Genomic DNA, 25,408 nt, shown 5'->3' on the forward strand with positions numbered 1-25,408 from the left:
TGAGGTGAATGAACCCGTTGGCTAAACTTTGTGATTGAGATTACGCTTTGTGTGTTACGTCTTTTCGGATAGATAAGTTAAGAACCATGATAGATAACACACATTCGAATTGCTTTGATTGGAACGCGGAGTTTATTCGATGTTGCATACTTCAATAACTTGCATAACTATTTGCTATTTATGATAGTTTGGCTGACATTGTGAAGGAATGTGTAAATTTGATTAAATTTCGATTAATTATTTGCTTCTTTTTCAGAAAATGACCTGTAGTACGACATCTCATCGAATGGTGACTGCATTGATACCCTAAAAGTAAAGGAGTCCTAGAAACATTAAAGATTGCGTTAAAAGTAATTGGTTCAGCACAGATATTGAACGAAAAAGAAATATTTAATACAAAGACTGCTGTGCTTGAGAGACGCATAGCTTGTTTTTGAAAAAATATTCCGGATGCTGGAATGGCGGTGGTGTTTGGGAGCTACATTTGTTTGGGAGTTTATGAAATCAATGCACACCATTGTAAGAAGTTAATTCCATTACCGAGGAAAACTTATTTTTCTTATGACTATTATTTTGGTATGTAAATAAAACAATTATTCCTGAAAGTCTTGTTACGACAATGTGATTTAGTTGAGAAGGAACTGGGCGTTGTACAAAAACATGAAAGTATAGCATTTCGTTCCACTTTTTCGTTTAAAGTAGCCAGTAGTTTGCATAGCGGAGACTGGAAGCGATCAGATTGAGCGTGGTAATGAAACATGATATATTTCCCCAGCATGCATTCTATTCGTGCTTTTTGGTCTGTGATCCAACAAGAATAAATGCCTGAATTACATCCATAAGAGGCAGAGCAGCTGCGTAGGGCCCCAATCATCAAAAATGATTTGAGCGATGAGCGTAGTTTCGTTTCAATCGGGATTCTTAAAATCGAACCGTATAGCGCCTCGTGTAATAAATTCTTCATTTCGCCCATCCGACCCGACGAGTATAAGTAGTTACTTAGAAGATCTTGTGCACTGCATGGTTAGTTAAAATTACCAACTTTCCTGGTCGATACTGCACTTCTCTGTTGCACAGGTAAGTCACCGAGCAGAAGACTTACATGTGGATGTGTCCATCTGTAAATCGCTGCAGCTAAATTTGCACAATTAACTAGTTCATTTCACCCGCCCGCCTATGCCTAGCGACCGATGTAAGTGTAACTTTATGGTATGAATGGATTTCGTTGTACTAATCGGAGGGTTAATGGCGGTTATAGGGAGTGGATGTGGCATGATTTTTTACGCGTTCCTTGATAAATGACACAACGAGAGATCACCTGAACAGTTTGGCGAAGAGTAACTATCGGTGACGTCCATTAGAAAAATATCTTTGCTCGTGGAAAGGGAGTGAAGTATCGTGGCAGTCTGAAACATTCGTCGTAGTGGAAGCATCGGGAACGTATGCATTAAATAGTGCAAAAATTAACCAGAATATTTGTGCCTCGAAATGGTTCGATTTGACGGTTCAATTTGAGGAATGTATGGTGGCATAGTGATTGCAAAGAAGGTAAGTATCGACATCTGAAATGGCTTTTCTTGAGACGACGTTTAGTGTTCTGAATGTTAGATTATTGGGTATGTGTATGAATATGAATATGGGTATGTGTAGCTCTTGAGAAATAGTAAGGAATGTTATGATGTAAATAATTGAAAGTTTCATCATAGAAATGCTTGTGCTAAGTTATTCAGTATTATTTATTATTATCGTTCTGAATCATTGTGTAATTTTAATGGTGTGTATGATGGTGATGCATGGTCAATCCCGAAACCAGAATGGTGTGCGCATAATAAAAGACAGAGAGTTTATTCAGTCAACATGTAGCGGATCACTGATATGGAGGCCATGGCTATTGAAAATGATAGCTAACGATTTAGTATGAAAAATGGCTCGACCTACTGGGAAACATAACCACAAAAACGCAAGTCAGTCAAACTGTTAATTAGCAAACTGTCCAGTTTCTGAAAAAATCATTTTTCACATTTTTAGATCGTTTTCTGTTATTAAGAAACATAATTTCGTTATTATTTGATCCACTTTAGGTTTAAAATTAAAGCTTCCTAAACATGTTTCATACAGTTATTTAGCAAAATCATCAACGACAAACTCGGGCAATATGGATACTATGAATTAAAGTACTACTGGCCAAGCCGATGTATAGGTCCTATCATTTGGGTGGATGACAGCATTTCAATCATTGTGAAAAATTACTATTTACTATATGTGATTTATTTTCAGTATTATTAAAAATATTGAAACAAGGAGAACAATGGATTCAGCCAAACAAATATTTAATCAAATATCGGAGTCAGCTTTTTTACGTCGCACCAGCCGACGAATAGTTTCGGTCAATGATTTACCACAATGCTCACCTCTGCGCTATCACAGCATCAAACGTATGCAGCTCAAAAGATTGAATATCACTGATACAGATGATAAGAATAGAAATAAACGATGGCAGTCGTTCAATCAGTTTATCATTCACGAAAGTAACTACCTAGAGACTCTCAACAAGCTTCAAAATGTACGTATCCATTCAGTTTGCCGTTACTTGTTCTATCAGCATTTTAATTTCATATTCCTTTTCTTTCATCGGTCATGCACTATGCAGGAGATTTATAGAAGTATACTTCTGGAAGGCAACGTAGTGTCAAAGGAAGTGGCGGACAATTTATTTCATTCAGTGGAAGACATATTTAGACTGCATTATTTTTTCCGGGGATTACTGGAGATCTGCGTCGAGGATTGGACTCCCGATAAGCCCGTAGGGGGTTTTATCTGGGGATTAGTTGCACAGCCAATGTTTCTACATGTGTACAGCATATTTACGTACAATTATCAACACGCCATGCAAATATTCACAGATCAAATGGCGTCTAATGAATATTTCAAGTGGTTTATTACCACCAAACTTCGGCTATTTAGCAAACATCTTACTTTTGGAGCATATTACATTCAACCGGTTCAAAGATTGCCACAATTGATAATGGAAATTAAGGAACTGACAAAGCATACACCAGCGACACATCCGGACCATATTGTGCTGGAAAAGTGTTTATATAGAGTTGAAGCGATATTGTTGCAAATCAATAATCGCATCCGGTCAGGAAGGCAAGAGAAACTTATCGATTCTATTCAAAAGTATAGTATAAATGAACGTTATACATTTGCGAGTAATTATCACGATACCGAAGTCCATTTAAATGAGATTGTGCAAGAGGTCGAATCATCGAATAATCTCCTAAAAAATGTCAGTAAGAAACGGCAACTGATCCTGATGTCAGATCGACTAATTTGTGCAAAACAGGATGAGAAAAATCAATTGCGACAATCGGACGAATACCATCCGACTCTATTGGTCAAGTGGATGATACCTTTCGAACATGTCGAATTAGAAACGAATAAGTCGGAAAATATGGATTGCAAGAAGATCATTAAAATGGTAGCTGATTATGAAACATTGCAACAAATTTCTACTCTTGCTTGTACATTGAACAACGAGTACAATTCCTTAACTGCGGAAACCATCAATAGAATAATGCTCGATATCCGGTCCACTGTCCTGGTAAGCTTTAATTGTTTGTTTTGAATGATATTATTAGATCGATTGGTTTGCAACTGTCCTGTATGCTTGTTTTGTAGCAAGACCTAAGCAACGAACGAAGCTTAAGTTTCACCATATTACGCAAAGGACGTAGGGTACGGTACACATTTGAAGTGCAAGATGCGAAGACGAAAGTGCGTTGGCTGCACATGATTAATCTTGCAAAATTGAAAATGCATTTCTCCAACTCTCCGGGATGGTGGCAAAGTATGAAGGGATTAAATCAGCCATGTTTCGTTAGGCCAATGTCTACAGAAAATGATGTCATAAAGTGGACGGTAAGTAATGATATTATAGAATAGCGTAAGAATTTCGTGATATTATCAAAAGAAGCTTTAGTTGAAAGGAAAATTTATTGATTTTTTATTCTGTATCTTGTTTCTGATTTGCCAGGCATATCGTGGATGCTGTTGTACTCCAAATTTGAAATCTTCAACATTCGTGCAGCAGGAACTTCTTAAGATATGGTCTACTGATAAAGAGATTGTTTGGGTGGTGGCATTGGACGATAGCGCCAACAGTAAAGTTACGCTGTATACCAATTGTTCTTCTATGAAACTGTTTGAAGATCGTGATAGTTTCCTTTTAGAGAAAAAGCAAATATCCTGTATTGGTCACGTGCCTGACGGCTTTGTATGCTTTACGTTAGATACAGTTTGGATGACTTGCCATAATGAGTTGTTGATATATCCTGCTACATATCCAATTATAAAACAACAACTATTAAATGTTACAATCGATGGAAGCCCCAAAGTATTAATGTACTACATGGGTAAAGTATATATCGGTATGGCCAATGGTAATCTGCTGATATATCAACAAAATAAGTACTTTCAATGGGAAATCGACATCCCTTTGGTGCTTAAATTGAACAGCGACCCTGTCAGCAGCATGACTCGCAACCACACAAATGTGTATGTGGCAGCTGGTTCAAAATTGTATATTATTCACAGCAAAACAAGCACGCTTCTCCGAACGGTTGAGCCCCAAGCAACCTTCGCAAGGAAAAATAGTCTGATCAAATTGTTGGAGTTTTCTGAAAACGGTATATGGATAGTTTGGTGTGAAACAAAGATAGTCTCGTTGTATCACCCTACATGCTTCAAACATATTCTTGATATCGACATTACGAAACAAATAAGGCACTCCTTATCCGATGAACAGAAAATCATTTACAGCCGTATATATGCCTCAAAAGAAATGACAGGCGATACGATTAGTGCGATGATGATAGCACAACACACGTTGTGGATCGGTACTGAAAAAGGCATAATTATGACATTGCAGCTACCCCAGTATGCAAACGTTCCAATTATGACCAGTAACATAAACGTATCATATCATGCTCATTTTAATAAGGTAAATTTTCTTATGAGCACACTACCGAAGACGGCTTATGTTGATTTCAAAGTAGCTGATGAGGCTGATATACAAATATTTCCTGGCAGAATACCCGCTAAAGATATGGTCGTAGAAGAACAGAATCTTCCCCACCAAGAAACATCGGAAGAAGTCGCAAATCAAGATTGTACTGCAGATGTTGTAGCTAAGTTAGAAGGTCCCTTTTCTATGCTAGTGGTTAGCGGCGGATTAGGCTATGTTAACACGGCTACCAGAGGCACAGATATTTCCTGTCTATCTCATGATACTAGAACAGCATCACTTTACACGAATATGGAATCTAGCAATGTAACAAGTTTTCTGAACATGTTGAGACAAAATTCAAATTTATTATTGTGGGAACAGCAGCTGTGAGTGAAATGAGTGAATATAGTGTATGAACTTAAGACGTACATATCTCGTTATTATAAAGGTTTATTTTCTTTTCTTTTATTGTTTAGTTCATTGCAAATTAATCCCCAACTGACTGTAGATTTCGTACAACATTGTCTGAGAATTGTACAACAAGCGATATTTTTGATCCATTTTCTTTTATTTACCAAATTTATTCAATCATTTATTATAAGTGATTTTTTGTTCCTATAAGTGTTACATAGATTTGATGTAGTAAACAACACTTTAGCGTTATATGTAGCAGTTTTTAGAATTCATATCAATAAACTATCGATATTCTGTACAGCTCATTTAAATGGAATAAATGAAAATATAGAAATACAGTTTATAGTTCAGGTACATTTTATTTAACACTAAGCCTTATCTTAAATGAGACAATTTGAAATTAACGAATGAAATTTGTGATTAACGCAGTTGTAAATGAAAAATTATAATGTATATAAATATTGATAATTTGTGTTCTAAATATTAAGCACTAAAATAAAGAATATTTTGATATTTAAAGATTTAGTTTATAATGTTATGATTAGATAAGATTAGCAATCTATACTTTTGAAAACTGTTTGATTGTTTCAACTGTAATAAGTTGAGTTGTTATACTGTTATAATTGGTTCAAATGGCTAAGGACTTTCACGAAATGTGTCATGTGCTCGACTCCAAATATTCAATGTTCAGTGTCAAAATGCGTCTACGTGGCTTTAAGGATTATGATTTATGTGCTTATTTATTTGCGTCTGTTTACTTTGCGTCATGTTTGTTATCCATGATTATGTTAAGCGTAGTTTGTTTGTTCTATATTGTAGGCCTCTCGAGCTAGAAAACTTAATAGTAATAAATGAATAAATATAAAGCCAGGATTGGCTGAGTCAGGTTCAATATTCCTATCTACTCCCCTTCACGCCTTGAATCTGATGTACGGAAATAAATCTAAATGGTTTACTTGGTTGACGAAAATAAATCTAAATGGCTACTTGCTATTGGAGCATGAGAGTATGAGATATTAGAGCATTAGAGCAGCAGTATGAGGATATCAACTGTCCTCGTGTGAACAACTGCACAAAAAGTGCTCCAAACCGACACATGGTCTAATCGTGACGAGTCGTAATCACCATCAACCGCAGAGACTGGTGAAATGCTGTAACTCGGTTATGGATGTCCATGGCGCTGCACAACCACAGTAGGAAAAGCTAGTAGCTAGTAGGAGAGCCGTCTCCACCGGCGTAACACCGGCAGTGGCCAGATCCGCTGGCCGAAGGAGTTGAGTAAGGGTAGAACAAAACATCGCAAAACATGTGCAAATGTGCGCCATGCGTTACTGAGCATGCGTTACCCTCTCTTCTCCAGCGAGCTTACGTAAGCCCACGATATTGGACCGGCGAACAGAACCACTCCAATCGGTGCGTGCCACCAACACTACAGAGGCCAGTGCACGTGCTGGCGTTAGAGAGTGCGCAAGCGCGAACCGGTCGACCAGTTTCGACGCGACGCTGGCGTGATTAACAGGTGTGAATCTGCGGTCGTCCCGCGTCGCAGTCGATTCGTGCACGGAGTGACTATATGTGGAACAGCTGTTGGTGTCCTTTCGTGATCCTCATGACCGTCAACCTGCCGCACATGGGGTGTTCAAAGTGCGTACCAATGGCTATCTGACTTCGATAAGTGCAGTGTTTGTCTAGGTTGGTCTATGATCCGTGATGGGTGACCGAGTTCAGTAGTTGTTGATCGCTCCGTGATAGTAGGAGGGTAATTTTTTCCGTCGCAAGGAGGCCAAAGATAGACGACCCAATCAATTTGATAGCAGCCAACTCTGTTGCGCAAGATCCGACCTGGCCCGAAATGGTAACCATCGGACACTGGTTCTCCTTGCGGATCGCCAGTTCGTGCCATAACTGGACAATACTACTGCCACTCGTTTCTAATCAGTGCCGGAAACCTTCCTGATGGTGTGCGAATCCACGTTGTGATGAGTCACACTTCCTCACTCGCATCAGATTGTGAGGCGTGAAGCAATTCTTGAGGGCGTGTAAAAGTGTACGAACTTCAATGCCATGGATCAGCGCGTCTGTGATAAGTCGCCCGCTGTTTGGTGATCACTTAGAGCGACCTTGGAGCTGAAGAAGTTTACTTTTTCCAAGCCATATCCAATCGCTCAACCACGTCAAAAGTCCGGCTTGAAAGCTCGGCTATAGATTCGCAAATTGGAATGTACCGCGTAAAAACCCAGGAACCCTCAGAGCAATAAGGGAAAATCACACACATCAACGTTCGATCACGTACAGTATCCGTCTCGGTAATCGCCCCGGCCATGGTGACAAATCGCCCTCATCCCGATCAGTAGAGCAGAAGGTCAGCTTGTGCGAGAGGGCCGCTTAGATAATGCCGCTGAGTGTTCAGTTTTAAGTTAATCGAGTAGTATTTCTTTTTGCGAAGATGTTCTCTTCACAATCAAACAAATAAGGACCTGTGCGAAAACTATGAGCAAGGACATGTCGTGATGCAATTAATTTGCTTGCATTGGAACGGCTTGCAGTGATGGAAACTGCTCGTTTTGGTGACCCAGTTTTTTATGAGGTTTTGGGTGGCCCAAAACACATCAAACCAGGACTATTTGATCACCCTCAAAGCGAGCTGGGTAACTTTACTCCCGCTTCCAACGTTTAATGTTGTCCTAACAAAAGAGGGAGTTAAAAAATCATGCCACGCTATCGGTAACGATTTAAAAAAGCGCCATTTTGCAGCAGCGTAAATCGCAGATTTATCAAAACGATACGTAGCTGTCCAAGAAGTAGTGGAAAAGGAAACCTCTATTATCACCGCCCCTGGAGTAGGTGACTATACCTACCAATTTTAGGAACTCCGTTAATATCGAGGATGTTGGCTTCATCGATCTCTCTTTAATGTGATAACAGCAGCAACTTTTAAAGCAACATCATCATTAAGCATCAACCTACAGCAGGGATAGATTCCTCTTGAATCTCTCATTGATGGTCACGTAATGATGAAACTGCCTTTTTTTCCAAACCTTAATCTTGCGGGGATAGATATTATTAGTCGCTTTGTATGGTTAAAGCACGCTCTTGAGCATGGATCATAATTTTATAATAATCGAAACCTCGTGTATGATAAAAAAAAACGCTAAGAAAAGTTCAGAAAAACCTCACACGTTACTCGCTCTCGGTAAATCATCCAACGTGGGGTATGTGGTTTTTACAAAACAATCTTAAAATAATTCGAAAAGCTATCCATAAAGCCCAGTCGATTTAAAACGAGTCTCCTCGTGGTATCAACCCCTAGTCAAAAACCGAATCGCTCCGATTGACGTATGCTTAAAAGATATTAAGCGTTCGTTGCTCTCGTCGTTAACCGCAAAATAATGCCCTCCCGACCGTTGGCCTAATAGAGCCGGCTTTTCAAGCCAAACCCATTTGTGCACGGTTCTAAGCAAGCACCCGCCGGGAGGGTTTTATGCTGCCACCCACCGTACGCGCGCATACTCATACGCCTAAAATTGGTAGCAATGAAAATTCGGTACCGCATTCTTACGCCACTCCAAAGAGCTGCTTTTCTGCCAGACCCAGATCGGGTTACCGTTATTTTCGAGTCCGCCAAAGGGCCTCAAAGGGAGGCGCACAAAAGCGATTGACGGAAAGGTTAACTACCACCGGTAAGGCGTTTGATTGATCGCACCATTCCTGCGGGCTTCCAATCAATATGGCCTCTTAGGTGGGGTAGATTTCCTTCGCCCCCAAAAACGGGAGCGCATCCCTTTTTTTCGAAGGATGTCCAGGACGAACGGGAATGGGGTCAACCGAGTTCGCCCCCACCCTATGGAGCAAGCACTGACGCACTTATTACCGCTTGGTGGGCTTGGCGCAATCCGTAGCCCTTGTGATGAGCGCGACAGTACGAAAGACTTCAATGCCCTTGCTGTGGTAGCGGTCAACTGCAGGCGACGAACCCGTTTTCGCTCGATGGATTGCGTTCGGGTGCCGGGTGGAATAGCAAAAAAACCAGCCCTGGTCTACTCGGCTGGTCTCTGCTACTGTACCCCATCCCCCTCCCCCCACTCCACCCTCTTTTTTCGCCTCTCCTTCCGCCCATGGGAGCTAGTGGGAGCGCCTTTGTCCTAGCGGCATCGGGAAAGGCCTTTTTCTTCTCGTAGAGGCTTCGTTCGCGGAACAGGAATTCTTGAAGACTCGCCTCATCTCCCTCCCCTTTCCTCGAGGAGCTTCAACACCCCAGTGCAGGTGCCTGCGAGCAAACACAAGAACAAGAGCAACAAATAATGGCAGCAGAAGAAAAGCAAAAAAAGAAGCCAGTCTTCGATCGAGCTCGCGAAAGCGAGAGAATCGGTGCTGTATCTAACGTAAAGCGTACATAGCCGTCAGGCACGTGACCAATACAGGATATTTGCTTTTTCTCTAAAAGGAAACTATCACGATCTTCAAACAGTTTCATAGAAGAACAATTGGTATACAGCGTAACTTTACTGTTGGCGCTATCGTCCAATGCCACCACCCAAACAATCTCTTTATCAGTAGACCATATCTTAAGAAGTTCCTGCTGCACGAATGTTGAAGATTTCAAATTTGGAGTACAACAGCATCCACGATATGCCTGGCAAATCAGAAACAAGATACAGAATAAAAAATCAATAAATTTTCCTTTCAACTAAAGCTTCTTTTGATAATATCACGAAATTCTTACGCTATTCTATAATATCATTACTTACCGTCCACTTTATGACATCATTTTCTGTAGACATTGGCCTAACGAAACATGGCTGATTTAATCCCTTCATACTTTGCCACCATCCCGGAGAGTTGGAGAAATGCATTTTCAATTTTGCAAGATTAATCATGTGCAGCCAACGCACTTTCGTCTTCGCATCTTGCACTTCAAATGTGTACCGTACACTACGGCCTTTGCGTAATATGGTGAAACTTAAGCTTCGTTCGTTGCTTAGGTCTTGCTACAAAACAAGCATACAGGACAGTTGCAAACCAATCGATCAATAATGTGATGATAGTATCATTCAAAACAAACAATTAAAGCTTACCAGGACAGTGGACCGGATATCGAGCATTATTCTATTGATGGTTTCCGCAGTTAAGGAATTGTACTCGTTGTTCAATGTACAAGCAAGAGTAGAAATTTGTTGCAATGTTTCATAATCAGCTACCATTTTAATGATCTTCTTGCAATCCATATTTTCCGACTTATTCGTTTCTAATTCGACATGTTCGAAAGGTATCATCCACTTGACCAATAGAGTCGGATGGTATTCGTCCGATTGTCGCAATTGATTTTTCTCATCCTGTTTTGCACAAATTAGTCGATCTGACATCAGGATCAGTTGCCGTTTCTTACTGACATTTTTTAGGAGATTATTCGATGATTCGACCTCTTGCACAATCTCATTTAAATGGACTTCGGTATCGTGATAATTACTCGCAAATGTATAACGTTCATTTATACTATACTTTTGAATAGAATCGATAAGTTTCTCTTGCCTTCCTGACCGGATGCGATTATTGATTTGCAACAATATCGCTTCAACTCTATATAAACACTTTTCCAGCACAATATGGTCCGGATGTGTCGCTGGTGTATGCTTTGTCAGTTCCTTAATTTCCATTATCAATTGTGGCAATCTTTGAACCGGTTGAATGTAATATGCTCCAAAAGTAAGATGTTTGCTAAATAGCCGAAGTTTGGTGGTAATAAACCACTTGAAATATTCATTAGACGCCATTTGATCTGTGAATATTTTCATGGCGTGTTGATAATTGTACGTAAATATGCTGTACACATGTAGAAACATTGGCTGTGCAACTAATCCCCAGATAAAACCCCCGACGGGCTTATCGGGAGTCCAATCCTCGACGCAGATCTCCAATAATCCCCGGAAAAAATAATGCAGTCTAAATATGTCTTCCACTGAATGAAATAAAATGTCCGCCACTTCCTTTGACACTACGTTGCCTTCCAGAAGTATACTTCTATAAATCTCCTGCATAGTGCATGACCGATGAAAGAAAAGGAATATGAAATTAAAATGCTGATAGAACAAGTAACGGCAAACTGAATGGATACGTACATTTTGAAGCTTGTTGAGAGTCTCTAGGTAGTTACTTTCGTGAATGATAAACTGATTGAACGACTGCCATCGTTTATTTCTATTCTTATCATCTGTATCAGTGATATTCAATCTTTTGAGCTGCATACGTTTGATGCTGTGATAGCGCAGAGGTGAGCATTGTGGTAAATCATTGACCGAAACTATTCGTCGGCTGGTGCGACGTAAAAAAGCTGACTCCGATATTTGATTAAATATTTGTTTGGCTGAATCCATTGTTCTCCTTGTTTCAATATTTTTAATAATACTGAAAATAAATCACATATAGTAAATAGTAATTTTTCACAATGATTGAAATGCTGTCATCCACCCAAATGATAGGACCTATACATCGGCTTGGCCAGTAGTACTTTAATTCATAGTATCCATATTGCCCGAGTTTGTCGTTGATGATTTTGCTAAATAACTGTATGAAACATGTTTAGGAAGCTTTAATTTTAAACCTAAAGTGGATCAAATAATAACGAAATTATGTTTCTTAATAACAGAAAACGATCTAAAAATGTGAAAAATGATTTTTTCAGAAACTGTACAGTTTGCTTATTAACAGTTTGACTGACTTGCGTTTTTGCGGTTATGTTTCCCAGTAGGTCGAGCCATTTTTCATACTAAATCGTTAGCTATCATTTTCAATAGCCATGGCCTCCATATCAGTGATCCGCTACATGTTGACTGAATAAACTCTCTGTCTTTTATTATGCGCACATCATTCTGGTTTCGGGATTGACCATGCATCACCATCATACACACCATTAAAATTACACAATGATTCAGAACGATAATAATAAATAATACTGAATAACTTAGCACAAGCATTTCTATGATGAAACTTTCAATTATTTACATCATAACATTCCTTACTATTTCTCAAGAGCTACACATACCCATATTCATATTCATACACATACCCAATAATCTAACATTCAGAACACTAAACGTCGTCTCAAGAAAAGCCATTTCAGATGTCGATACTTACCTTCTTTGCAATCACTATGCCACCATACATTCCTCAAATTGAACCGTCAAATTAAAATGGTTCGAGGCACAAATATTCTGGTTAATTTTTGCACTATTTAATGCATGCGTTCCCGATGCTTCCACTACGACGAATGTTTCAGACTGCCACGATACTTCACTCCCTTTCCACGAGCAAAGATATTTTTCTAATGGACGTCACCGATAGTTACTCTTCGCCAAACTGTTCAGGTGATCTCTCGTTGTGTCATTTATCAAGGAACGCGTAAAAAATCATGCCACATCCACTCCCTATAACCACCATTAACCCTCCGATTAGTACAACGAAATCCATTCATACCATAAAGTTACACTTACATCGGTCGCTAGGCATAGGCGGGCGGGTGAAATGAACTAGTTAATTGTGCAAATTTAGCTGCAGCGATTTACAGATGGACACATCCACATGTAAGTCTTCTGCTCGGTGACTTACCTGTGCAACAGAGTAGTGCAGTATCGACCAGGAAAGTTGGTAATTTTAACAAACCATGCAGTGCACAAGATCTTCTAAGTAACTACTTATACTCGTCGGGTCGGATGGGCGAAATGAAGAATTTATTACACGAGGCGCTATACGGTTCGATTTTAAGAATCCCGATTGAAACGAAAACTACGCTCATCGCTCAAATCATTTTTGATGATTGGGGCCCTTCGCAGCTGCTCTGCCTCTTATGGATGTAATTCAGGCATTTATTCTTGTTGGATCACAGACCAAAAAGCACGAATAGAATGCATGCTGGGGAAATATATCATGTTTCATTACCACGCTCAATCTGATCGCTTCCAGTCTCCGCTATGCAAACTACTGGCTACTTTAAACGAAAAAGTGGAACGAAATGCTATACTTTCATGTTTTGTACAACGCCCAGTTCCTTCTCAACTAAATCACATTGTCGTAACAAGACTTTCAGGAATAATTGTTTTATTTACATACCAAAATAATAGTCATAAGAAAAATAAGTTTTCCTCGGTAATGGAATTAACTTCTTACAATGGTGTGCATTGATTTCATAAACTCCCAAACAAATGTAGCTCCCAAACACCACCGCCATTCCAGCATCCGGAATATTTTTTCGAAAACAAGCTATGCGTCTCTCAAGCACAGCAGTCTTTGTATTAAATATTTCTTTTTCGTTCAATATCTGTGCTGAACCAATTACTTTTAACGCAATCTTTAATGTTTCTAGGACTCCTTTACTTTTAGAGCATCAATGCAGTCACCATTCGATGAGATGTCGTACTACAGGTCATTTTCTGAAAAAGAAGCAAATAATTAATCGAAATTTAATCAAATTTACACATTCCTTCACAATGTCAGCCAAACTATCATAAATAGCAAATAGTTATGCAAGTTATTGAAGTATGCAACATCGAATAAACTCCGCGTTCCAATCAAAGCAATTCGAATGTGTGTTATCTATCATGGTTCTTAACTTATCTATCCGAAAAGACGTAACACACAAAGCGTAATCTCAATCACAAAGTTTAGCCAACGGGTTCATTCACCTCATTTCGGCTAATCAGAAAAATTACGTCTGGCACACGAAGAACACTTTCGCTTGAAGAGCCTAACGTCACGGTCAATGGCAACCTCAATCGTAGCCCTTCACCCAACAAACCTACTGCCTCGAAACCGCAATCTCTCTTTCTCTTTTGCCTGTCTTCTATCTCATCAGAAAAACCGGTCCATTCTCATTTCGTCATAGGCGCGAAACGTTACAGAGTGCAACATGCGCTAATCTATAAAAGTGCTGAATCCTACATTACATAAAAGCAGCATCACATATCAGCTCTCTGTGACAAATTAGATAACAATATTCATATAAAAGCTAGTAATCTAGTATACGACTGTGGGCATAGCTACGATTTTTTTTGAAATGATTTGCTATATGTTACAAATTAATAACATAACATATCAAATATATGGTTAATCTCAACGACATACCATATTATCTGATTTGGCATACTAATTTACATTACTGTGATAAATTACTGGTGATGACGATTGATAATATGATAGTCATCATTACAGAACAAACCGTTTAAAAGACAACGCAATAGTTAAACTCCATTAGGAAATTGATAATGTGGTTTTTAGCAATAATTAAGCTTCTTATCATAGCGATTTTGAGCCATTTTTGTGATAAATTCTAATAAATTTTTAATGGAGAAAAAAATATAAAAATTAAAGATTTTGAAAACATCAAACAAATGGAATAATATAAACTCAATAAGAATCAAAGATAATTGTTGATTAATTTAACTACTTTTGTTCGCAGTCAACGAGATAATTGTAATAATAGAACGAAGTTCTAACATGAATATTAATGTTGTCGTGAGCTGTTGTCGTGTAACTAAAAAAAATTGACTTACCTTGTATATTATATCATTAGGACACGAAATACTCATCATCATCACTATCAGTGTTATCCGACTTGTTCCAGAACGCAATCGTTTTCCAAATGTGGCGTCTAGTCGTGAGTAAAGACTGCGAAATGCTTCCTCGTAACCTATTCATAGAGCCGGCGGTAGCATCCGGAACTCTGTACCTTAACGGTCGAATATTCGACATGCGCTGGCGATGTGATGATGGGAAACTCAATGATTCGTTCATAGCCTGACAGGTGGGCACCAATGGTACCGATTCTGAGCGTTGCTGAGCCGTCTTCTTTGATGTAGAATGACGGATGTACGACCCACCCAACGTCCAAGTTCGTCCAGCCAATGTCCACCCAAGTTGTCGATAGCTACGCGATGATAAGGGACGCAATGTTTCATACTGCGCCTGGCTGGTGGACACCAAGGGTAACGGTTCTGAACTTTGCTGTGCGGTCTCCTTTAAGCCAGCTTGCCTAATCTCTAGTGGGGTCAAAATACATTCTCTAATGACGGGATTGTTTTGCATGTCTACGCGAAATTCATCTCGCAACTGGTAATCACACCTGGGACATTTAGTTTGCTTTGATATGGTTCTTAGATTAGGTTTGCTTGACTGTTCATGCCTCATCTGCCGCGGTCTATCGTTGGTTTCCTTGGCTATGGCTCCTGTGCTATATGCAACAGACTGGTCATCATCAGGCTCCCACGGTTTAGTATAGATTTCTCTACACATCTCCGGCTTTAATGTAGAACCTGCCCGAAACGGTTTATCATGTACTACATCATATGATTTGGATAAGGTACCAGACATTGTCGACTTGCAGTTGGCACTAGATATTGTCGACTTGGGAATGGTTCCAGATATAGTCGACTTGGGAATTGCACCAGACATTGTCGATTTGGATATGGCACCTGCCTCACACGGTGCATCATAAATTACATCATACATATTGGGTTTTGATATGGCAATATTGTCAAACACATCATTATATATTAATTCTTGAGGTTTACCATAGATTTTTCTATACATCACCGACTTTGATGAGGGACCTATCTGAAGTGGTGCATCATATACTACATCATTTGACTTGGACATGGCAACAGATATTGTCAACTTAGATTTGGCACGTGATATTGACGACTTGGGAATGGTTCCAGATATAGTCGACTTGGGAATTGCACCAGACATTGTCGATTTGCGTATGGCAACTGCCTCGCACGGTGCATTATAAATCACATCATACATGTTGGGTTTTGATACAGCAGTCCCGTCATCCGCTTTTAAAGCGGATCCAGACAATTTTGTTGTATACTGGCAACCTGAAGCTCTCTTAGCGGAATTTTCATCAGCACCATGTATCTTATCAACAGAGAAATCATTTTCACATCCCGACGACGAAGAAAGTAAAGGTCCTTTTTTTATGTTAATTTTAACACAGCTTTTGTCATTCTCGACATCCTCTGATATTGTTGTCATTGCATATGGTTTGTCTTTTCCAGCGCATAATACAAACGGCCGGACACCGGGGACCTCTTTTTCCTGATGTAATCGGCATGGCAACATCACTGGAATCTTAGAAGATTTTGATGTGCATTCTTGAACGGACGATTCTTCTTCGCGCAGTGTGCTAGGAAACGTTTGGGTTTTGGAAGTTCCTACTGGTGGTAACTTATCATCCACTTTAGATTCGCTGATGTTCGACGATCGTAAATTCAAAAACGTAATTTCGTCGCTGCAATCAAGAGTCGCGTTACTACCCGTCAATTGTTCAGAGTTAGTGGATTTAGACAACTCCTTAGTGGGTTGATAGCCTTTTTTCAGCTTTTGTCTCAAATCCATTTCCTAAAATATACAAATGCGCATTGTGCTTTGGTCATTTCATTGAAAATAGTGATGCGTATGACAATTAAATAATATTTTAAATCCGTTTTTTTTCATTTCGGATTGATATTATTAACATGAAAATCATCATTAACTCATATATCTTTGCTCCGAAGATATCCATATAGTTTGTAAAAAGGATCAAATTTACGAAGATTGAAAATAATGCTCTATATAATGTCTACTCAAAAGTTTCTATGCCCTTATGACACTATCACAGACAATTTACCATTTCGTATGCAGGCGCTTCTGGGTAAAATACACGCACGCAATTCAAAGACCCCTGATTTTTCGATGATCCGGCCACATATAAAACTTTTCTGTTGCCTATCGCGGTAAGGTCTTTTTTGAATAATCTACGCTTGGGCTAGGTAAAGTTTTAATATAGCCACTGTTTGAATGTTTATACAATAATTTGCCCCACTATATAGCTAAATATGGTATAGCGTTACTCAATCCAACGGTCTCAATCCGAACGGTCAAAATCTTTCGCGGAACTAACACAATAACGAGGCATATGGAAACATATGCTCTCTTGAAAAGAAGCTGCTTTAAGTAAAGTATAAGTACACACATCAACAAAAAATAAGTTTTGAGACATTTCTTTCACCGTCTACTCCTTGAAAATCACGAATAAAACCTACTTACCGATAATCATTGCATCGAAATCACTCGTTCAAGCTTGGGAAATCGAACTCCAATGCTTTACAATTACGCATGCTTCTTACTTCTACTTTTAAGGTGCATGGTGTTCGACTTCTTGCAAATAGCGCCAAACAATGGATGGCTCATGCCTAAGCCTATCTGACAATAGCGTATAGAGGATAAAGGGGTTGAATTTTCTTTTTTTGACGTTTGTGCACAACTGCTCGAAATAGGCCGTTACCGGGCTCATTTTGATTAAATAGCAATAGTTGCATGGAAGCCTCCTCAGAATAAGGAAAGAAACAATTGGTGGTTTTCAGAGTCAAGTTTAGATTGTAAACTATTATAATACTGTAAATCATTGTTTAACCATGCTGGCTGAAGAAATAATTCCTGAGTCTTGGCTACTGCAGGATGGTTCATTATCGAGACTGAATTTGGTTTTTGAACCGAACCCGGAAAGGCGGATCTACGAACAAAACCAAACGATACCGATTATGCAGCCACCAAGAATTCGCCGTGGAAGAGCCTCGTACATGATGCCATGGATCATAAGAATGCGAAACATAATTGTCAATGCATGGCGTAAAATACGATGCTGCAGCAATCACCAGTGTGAAAGTGATGGTATGACAGACAGCGTAGGAGTCCTGGCTTATGGCTTTCCAGTTGATGATGCCTTAAGTTCGTTCGTTTGAGCATATTCAATTCTATTCATTTACTGGTTACTTCTGCGTTTTAGGTTTTGTTGAGCTGTTTGAGCAGAATAATGATGTAGGACAAGCTTAAGTATTGCATCGTGTAGTAGATCACGCGTTATTCATGGTTGCAAAGAAAGTGACCAATCGGCTTGAATTCCGGGCACATTTCATGAGTGTGTGCACATGTACTTAGGGACCAGCGATTGACAGAAATATTTTAGGTGACCTGAAAACATTATAATTCTGCATCAAATTGGATCACTTAATTTCATCGAGAGTAGAGTTTTTTCATCGTTCGTAGCAGTTATATTCAACGATTAATATTGAATTTTGTTTATGATAATTCGTGCATTACAGAATAGAACATGTAATTTACATTCGAACCAATTATTGCTGTTGAATAAAAGGAATTAATCTGTTATAATGCAATTTAAAACAAAGTAATGTAAATTTCGTATGACCTTGAATCTGTTTCAAGGCGGGTTTTGGGCAAACGATACTTTCTCATACTGTTTTATGTTCCTCGCTTAAGTCGGCTTCTCCTTCAAATGCGCAAACGATAGTAAACTGCACGGCTTCTATTTGATGTCGAAAAATATTTACTAATAATAACTTTTACAAATCCCTTTGAATTTATTTTTTGCAAACCTTTTGGAATTGCTAGTTCTGGCAGACCATATTTGAATTTGCAATTAACCAGTGAAAGACAATAGTTTTAAATTAACAGTTCATCCGTCCACGTCCCTATAAATACACATACCAATCTAGCTCAATTCGTAACTGAGGAGCAGAAGGGATCGGTGAAAAGCATCGCCACACATGGAAGGGGTTTATATAAAAATTGTCGCAGCGTGCATTACTGATGGTCGGAGTAGAGAGATGGTTTGAAAGTAGAGATGCATATGAACTGCGACCATGCGGCCAGTCGATTGGAGTACGTCCATAATCACGGTTGTGCCGATAACACGAGTAGTACTGGTGCTGGGAATACTAGATAGAACACTACACAAGAAAGACTACTGCAGCAAACAACAGCTGTAAAATGCATCAAACAAGTTTGAATGATCCAATATCAAAAACTTTCCTTTGTTTGATAGCTTCGAGATTATTGTACGATACATTCTAATTCACGATTACGATAAGTACAATTCATTCTAATTCTAATAAAGTGATCCTAAGGAAAATTATTTGTGATATGATAAATTATACAGCATCACCAATCATCTCTATCTAACATCTATAGCGAGCAGGAACGAGAGGAAACCAACCAAATATGCATCACAAATGATTGTTAACAAAGTAGCTCTATTGTGTTAATATATTAATCATAATATAATAGGGCAATGTCGTTTGTTGTTGTTTTACAGTTTTTGCTATTTAACTTGATGAGAGCTAACCCGTCATATAAAAGGGTGTGTAGGGTACACCCCCACGTGTTAGTAGACGAATAGTAATCGATGCATGTTGCATATTTATTGTAGTAGATGATGTGGTTAATATATTTATTTGAGACATTTCAGGATATGGAATAGCGATGAGACCCAAAAGACAATGGAAGCTGTAAAATGAGGTTGTATGAATGGGATAACTGAATGTTGAGTGTTATATCTATTTTACCCCAAGGCCAAGCATCTATTGATGGCGTGTTGCTTCAAATTATCCTGTATATATCACTATGGACTGTCTATGGGCGTGTTCTTCATTTAGTTTGCTTGATTCCATGCAGGGCGTATTTTTCTTCAACATCGTTCAATGGACTCCGATCAAGTACCTGGGCTACTCATATCCATTCTGGGCGCACGCCTTCGGCTGGTTTACTGCACTCTCGTCAATGTTGTGCATTCCCGGCTATATGATCTGGCTGTGGAGAAATACTCCGGGAGATCGCGCCAATGTAAGACGGGATCCTTCTACGTTCCGGTCTTTTGGATCCTTCTTTCTAACATATATGAACCCTTTTCTTCTCTTCTCTTGGTACAGAAAATTCGACTGATCGTTCGAATCGAAGACAGCGTGAGCCAACTCCGGGAGAGAATGCAAGCCGATGCCGCGAAGGGCATGGAACTGTAAAAGTAGACGCTCTGGCATTATCCAGCGGTTCTTTAAATGACTAGTAATCATTCTATCGATTATTCTTTCCTTTCATAGTTCTTTTTATGATAATATATATATATATATATATATATATATATATATATATATATATATATATATATATATATATATATATATATATATATATATATATATATATATATATATATATATTTATATATATATATATATATATATATATACATATATACATATATATATATATATATATATATATATATATATATATATATATATATATATATATATATATATATATATATATATATATATATATATAATGTATGTGGTAAGAAAATTGTCATACCATTTGTTGAATGTAATGTAACTAGCAGATCGATCTTCTTGTGTAAAAGTGTGAATCCTGTTTTTTATATCCGAATGATTTGAATGGTATGCTTTTGGTATGGTATGGTATCATTGATCTTTGTTTAATCTTAACAGTTGTAAAGAAATTATTTGATCTGTGGTTTGAGAAACTATTTTGAGGATTTTCAATCACCGGAATAATTCATGAGGCTGTAAGAAAAGTGAATGAGAGCTGCTGACAACCTTACTAGTCTTTGTTCAGCCTACCAAGATGCTGTGACTTTGATTATGTAGGTGGCCTGGCTTCTGACATCCTTGTTGAACGACCGCCACAAGTTGCTTTACTACATTCTTGTCGATTGTATGTATCCTTGTGCGTTAATACCCCGATTTCTTTGCGGTTATTAGTTGGGCCATTGTTTCACGCGAACAAGAAATGTTATTTTCTATGCCTGTTCGACGAAAAGTGGACATAAAATGCAGAACATAGTAAAGGCACTATAATTAATCACAATGAATTGCAGATCGTGTAGGTGGATGTTATGTTTTATTTTTAATTCCATTTCCATTAAATATATGTTAATTACAATTTTTTCTTTGCTATCGACGTTTACAGGTGTTATTTAAGCCGCTTATTCAAATACGCAACTGGTGTAATTAATGTATTTGAAATCAGATAAGAATTCTAAATTTTTTGCATTCGACGTTCAACTAATGCACGTTCGTGCTGATAATAAGATCACATCAATCAATATGGCAAGTATAATTAAATGCAATGCTCGGTTCTGAAATCGCATCTGGTTTGTTAAAGAAGGAAACATATGTACCTGATGCTTGGCTGTGTTTGAGTTTTAAGTGAAAATATGTATTTAAAGATGTTTGAAAAAAAAACTTTTGTGTCAAATGGTCACCATTTATACACATTCATTCATTTTTTTATTGAAAGAGTACGCAAGAGCCTGGAAGCCCAACAAGTTCGAGTAAAATACCCAAACTGTCAATGATAGGTTAATATTAAAGAACAGGACCACAAGTGATTGTATCACAAAAAATATTTGAAAAAGGCAAAATAGTTGCTTAATACTATCTTAAAATATTGCAAATGAAAAAATAGAACGAATCAAAGCTATTAACGATTAGAAATGAGATTAAGAAATGTTTGAAACACAGGTTGAAACAAAAACAAAGCACAAACCCTGATCGAAACTGATCACACAGATTACGGTAGTGCATAGGTAAAGCATTTGGATCAAATAAACAAATTACGCTAATAAGTCTTGCAAACAAATAAAATTATCTATAAACGTAGCAACCTCTGCGTCGGACATGGAGATCTATATTGAATATATTGTCAAATACTGTCCAGAGCTTAGTCAGAGCGCTCAAAATGCATCACTAATGCTGGTGCAGTAACATCAGCAGGTGGGTTGGATATGGGATATGTTCATTTTGCTGCACTTCAACTGAAAATTATTCTTTTAACTGAACGCGCAATCTTTGACAAACACCAGAAATACAGCATCACCTTCTTACTCACTTGCGTAATATAATCGTGCTAACAGGATATCATCCCTGAGCGTGTAGATTCAAAAAATCATAAGTTTTCATTTGGACACCTGACGAATGAGGAAAAAAGAGGATAGGGATCTCAAATGCCGTGCTATAGCTCGTTCGCAATCCAATACTGAAAGCTAGCTATACGTTGTAAGTAATATTGTGTGCAAGGCGGTTCGTGATTATGGATTATATGAGATAATCCACGCGTTGCAAAATGTTCGGTCTCGAACTCGAGGTTTTCTGTCGATTGCCCACTTTTCGTACGATTTTGATCGGTAAGCAGGAAACTAATTCCTTTGTGGAGAAACTAAATCTTTGTAGAAGAGCTCGGTTTGGGTTTGTTCCGTTGATAGTACTCCGCGATATTTAGTTTTTGAATTACTACTGCCACTGATTTACACATACGAGAGGTCTTGATATCTTTAGCTTTCATTCTAGCGTTCAAACCCAACTTGCGTACTTTTTCCTTACTCTTATAACAATGGATAATATTGCTGCTACGGGTACGTTTGTAGTGTTTGGTGTCATCGTTGTGCTCTAAATTAATAAAATTAAGATTAACATCACCATTGTTATTATTTTCACCATCATTTGCTGCAAGGTTCTGCGGCGGCTGTTGTGGTTGTTGCTGGTAGTGCTGTGACTGCTGACTATGTCCCACACACGAGTTAGCGGCCCCAGAGTAAATGGGAATTTTGCTCGAGAAATTATTCTCGATGGACGGACAGAAACGGTGCATTCGAGCCGGCGTGAGGGCTTTCATGAAAGGCACCGCTTGAGGTTTTTGTTCTTTCGATGATAACGAAGAACAGACGTCATTTTGCTCCTCTTCTGTAATTAATTCCATTGGAAATAGGTCATCTTTTCCCGTAGTAAATGCGGACGGCCGGGACGAAGAACTTGGCGTTAAAAATAACGCGGGCAACTTGATTATTTTTTGCTGCACGTCTGTAGTGCATTTTTGCACGGCTTCTTCATTTTCATCTTCGTAGTTGTCATTATCCGATAGAATTTCGACATTTATTGGCGGAAGGGTAGTAGGAGATGTATTCGCTTTCTCCATTGTATTAATTTGTACTTTCATGTCTTGTGTTAGCTTAACCAAAGCTGCCATATCGTCTTCTACACTATTGTTCTCCAATTGAAGACGCCGACTACTGGCTTCCAACTCCTGTGTGTTATTCATAGCTATAACAGCAATGCTATCAATATACCAATAAAAAAAACAGAAATACGTCTCAAAATTTACTCCAACTACAATTATTCAAACGTAGGGTAGCTTCATACTATAAGATTTTACGTTTTTCTCTGAACTGTCGGCACTTCTTCTATCACTTTCTCCTAAAAAAATCTTGTCTAAGAACTCTTCAATTCGATTATCGTCACACTGAATTCATTCGTTCGAACATTAGAAATGCGCCACCATTTGTAAGCATATCACCATCAAGCATACATACCTGAGCTAGTTTCAAATTGAAGCCCGAAATAAAAGCAACGTAATTTAAGTCACTAAATAGGATCAAAAGCTTTGCGTTTTGGCTTGTGTAAGACAGATTCTACTAAAAGAATGATAACTCTTCTCAAAAGCACGTCGAAACTATTGCACAGGTCGATCTTTTCAGTGCTATTCTTCGAACTCCAATGCTTTACACTTACGCATGCTTCTTACTTCTACTTTTAAGGTGCATGGTGTTCGACTTCTTGCAAATAGCGCCAAACAATGGATGGCTCATGCCTAAGCCTATCTGATAAAGGGGTTGAATTTTCTTTTTTTGACGTTTGTGCACAACTGCTCGAAATAGGCCGTTACCGGGCTCATTTTGATTAAATAGCAATAGTTGCATGGAAGCCTCCTCAGAATAAGGAAAGAAACAATTGGTGGTTTTCAGAGTCAAGTTTAGATTGTAAACTATTATAATACTGTAAATCATTGTTTAACCATGCTGGCTGAAGAAATAATTCCTGAGTCTTGGCTACTGCAGGATGGTTCATTATCGAGACTGAATTTGGTTTTTGAACCGAACCCGGAAAGGCGGATCTACGAACAAAACCAAACGATACCGATTATGCAGCCACCAAGAATTCGCCGTGGAAGAGCCTCGTACATGATGCCATGGATCATAAGAATGCGAAACATAATTGTCAATGCATGGCGTAAAATACGATGCTGCAGCAATCACCAGTGTGAAAGTGATGGTATGACAGACAGCGTAGGAGTCCTGGCTTATGGCTTTCCAGTTGATGATGCCTTAAGTTCGTTCGTTTGAGCATATTCAATTCTATTCATTAACTGGTTACTTCTGCGTTTTAGGTTTTGTTGAGCTGTTTGAGCAGAATAATGATGTAGGACAAGCTTAAGTATTGCATCGTGTAGTAGATCACGCGTTATTCATGGTTGCAAAGAAAGTGACCAATCGGCTTGAATTCCGGGCACATTTCATGAGTGTGTGCACATGTACTTAGGGACCAGCGATTGACAGAAATATTTTAGGTGACCTGAAAACATTATAATTCTGCATCAAATTGGATCACTTAATTTCATCGAGAGTAGAGTTTTTTCATCGTTCGTAGCAGTTATATTCAACGATTAATATTGAATTTTGTTTATGATAATTCGTGCATTACAGAATAGAACTTGTAATTTACATTCGAACCAATTAATGCAGTTGAATAAAAGGAATATAAATAATCTGTTATAATTTAATTTAAAACAAAGTAATGTAAATTTCGTATGACTGCTTTATGTTCCTCGCTTAAGTCGGCTTCTCCTTCAAATGCGCAAACGATAGTAAACTGCACGGTTTCTATTTGATGTCGAAAAATATTTACTAATCCCTTTGAACTTATTTTTTGCAAACCTTTTGGAATTGCTAGTTCTGGCAGACCATATTTGAATTTGCAATTAACCAGTGAAAGACAATAGTTTTAAATTAACAGTTCATCCGTCCACGTCCCTATAAATACACATACCAATCTAGCTCAATTCGTAACTGAGGAGCAGAAGGGATCGGTGAAAAGCATCGCCACACATGGAAGGGGTTTATATAAAAATTGTCGCAGCGTGCATTACTGATGGTCGGAGTAGAGAGATGGTTTGAAAGTAGAGATGCATATGAACTGCGACCATGCGGCCAGTCGATTGGAGTACGTCCATAATCACGGTTGTGCCGATAACACGAGTAGTACTGGTGCTGGGAATACTAGATAGAACACTACACAAGAAGGACTA

At 38.5% G+C, this 25,408-nt stretch overlaps 1 protein-coding gene across 2 annotated transcripts; it reads left to right on the forward strand.

Annotated features, from left to right (window-relative positions):
* Nucleotides 1–19,136: 19,136 nt before the first annotated feature.
* Nucleotides 19,137–20,308, forward strand: LOC128728821 (sodium- and chloride-dependent GABA transporter 1-like). Of its 2 annotated transcripts, none has more exons than XM_053822468.1 (3): nt 19,137–19,340; nt 19,410–20,092; nt 20,179–20,308. In XM_053822468.1, the coding sequence occupies exons 2-3, from the start codon at nt 19,874–19,876 to the stop codon at nt 20,266–20,268; spliced, it is 309 nt and encodes a 102-aa protein (XP_053678443.1). In that variant the 5' UTR covers nt 19,137–19,340; nt 19,410–19,873; the 3' UTR covers nt 20,269–20,308. The 2 variants fall into 2 exon arrangements, with proteins under 2 accessions (XP_053678443.1, XP_053678445.1); XM_053822470.1 differs by having other exon boundaries at nt 19,719–20,092.
* Nucleotides 20,309–25,408: the final 5,100 nt, after the last annotated feature.

The sequence above is a fragment of the Anopheles nili genome, chromosome X (assembly GCF_943737925.1).
Source record: "Anopheles nili chromosome X, idAnoNiliSN_F5_01, whole genome shotgun sequence".
NCBI lineage: Eukaryota > Metazoa > Arthropoda > Insecta > Diptera > Culicidae > Anopheles > Anopheles nili.

Bases quoted from the DNA above. Each gene is read 5' to 3' on its own strand.
- LOC128728821 (XM_053822468.1), top strand. From the start codon at position 19,874: ATGGACTGTCTATGGGCGTGTTCTTCATTTAGTTTGCTTGATTCCATG. The intron at 20,093-20,178 runs GTAAGACGGGAT...CTCTTGGTACAG, and splicing joins CTCCGGGAGATCGCGCCAAT to AAAATTCGACTGATCGTTCG.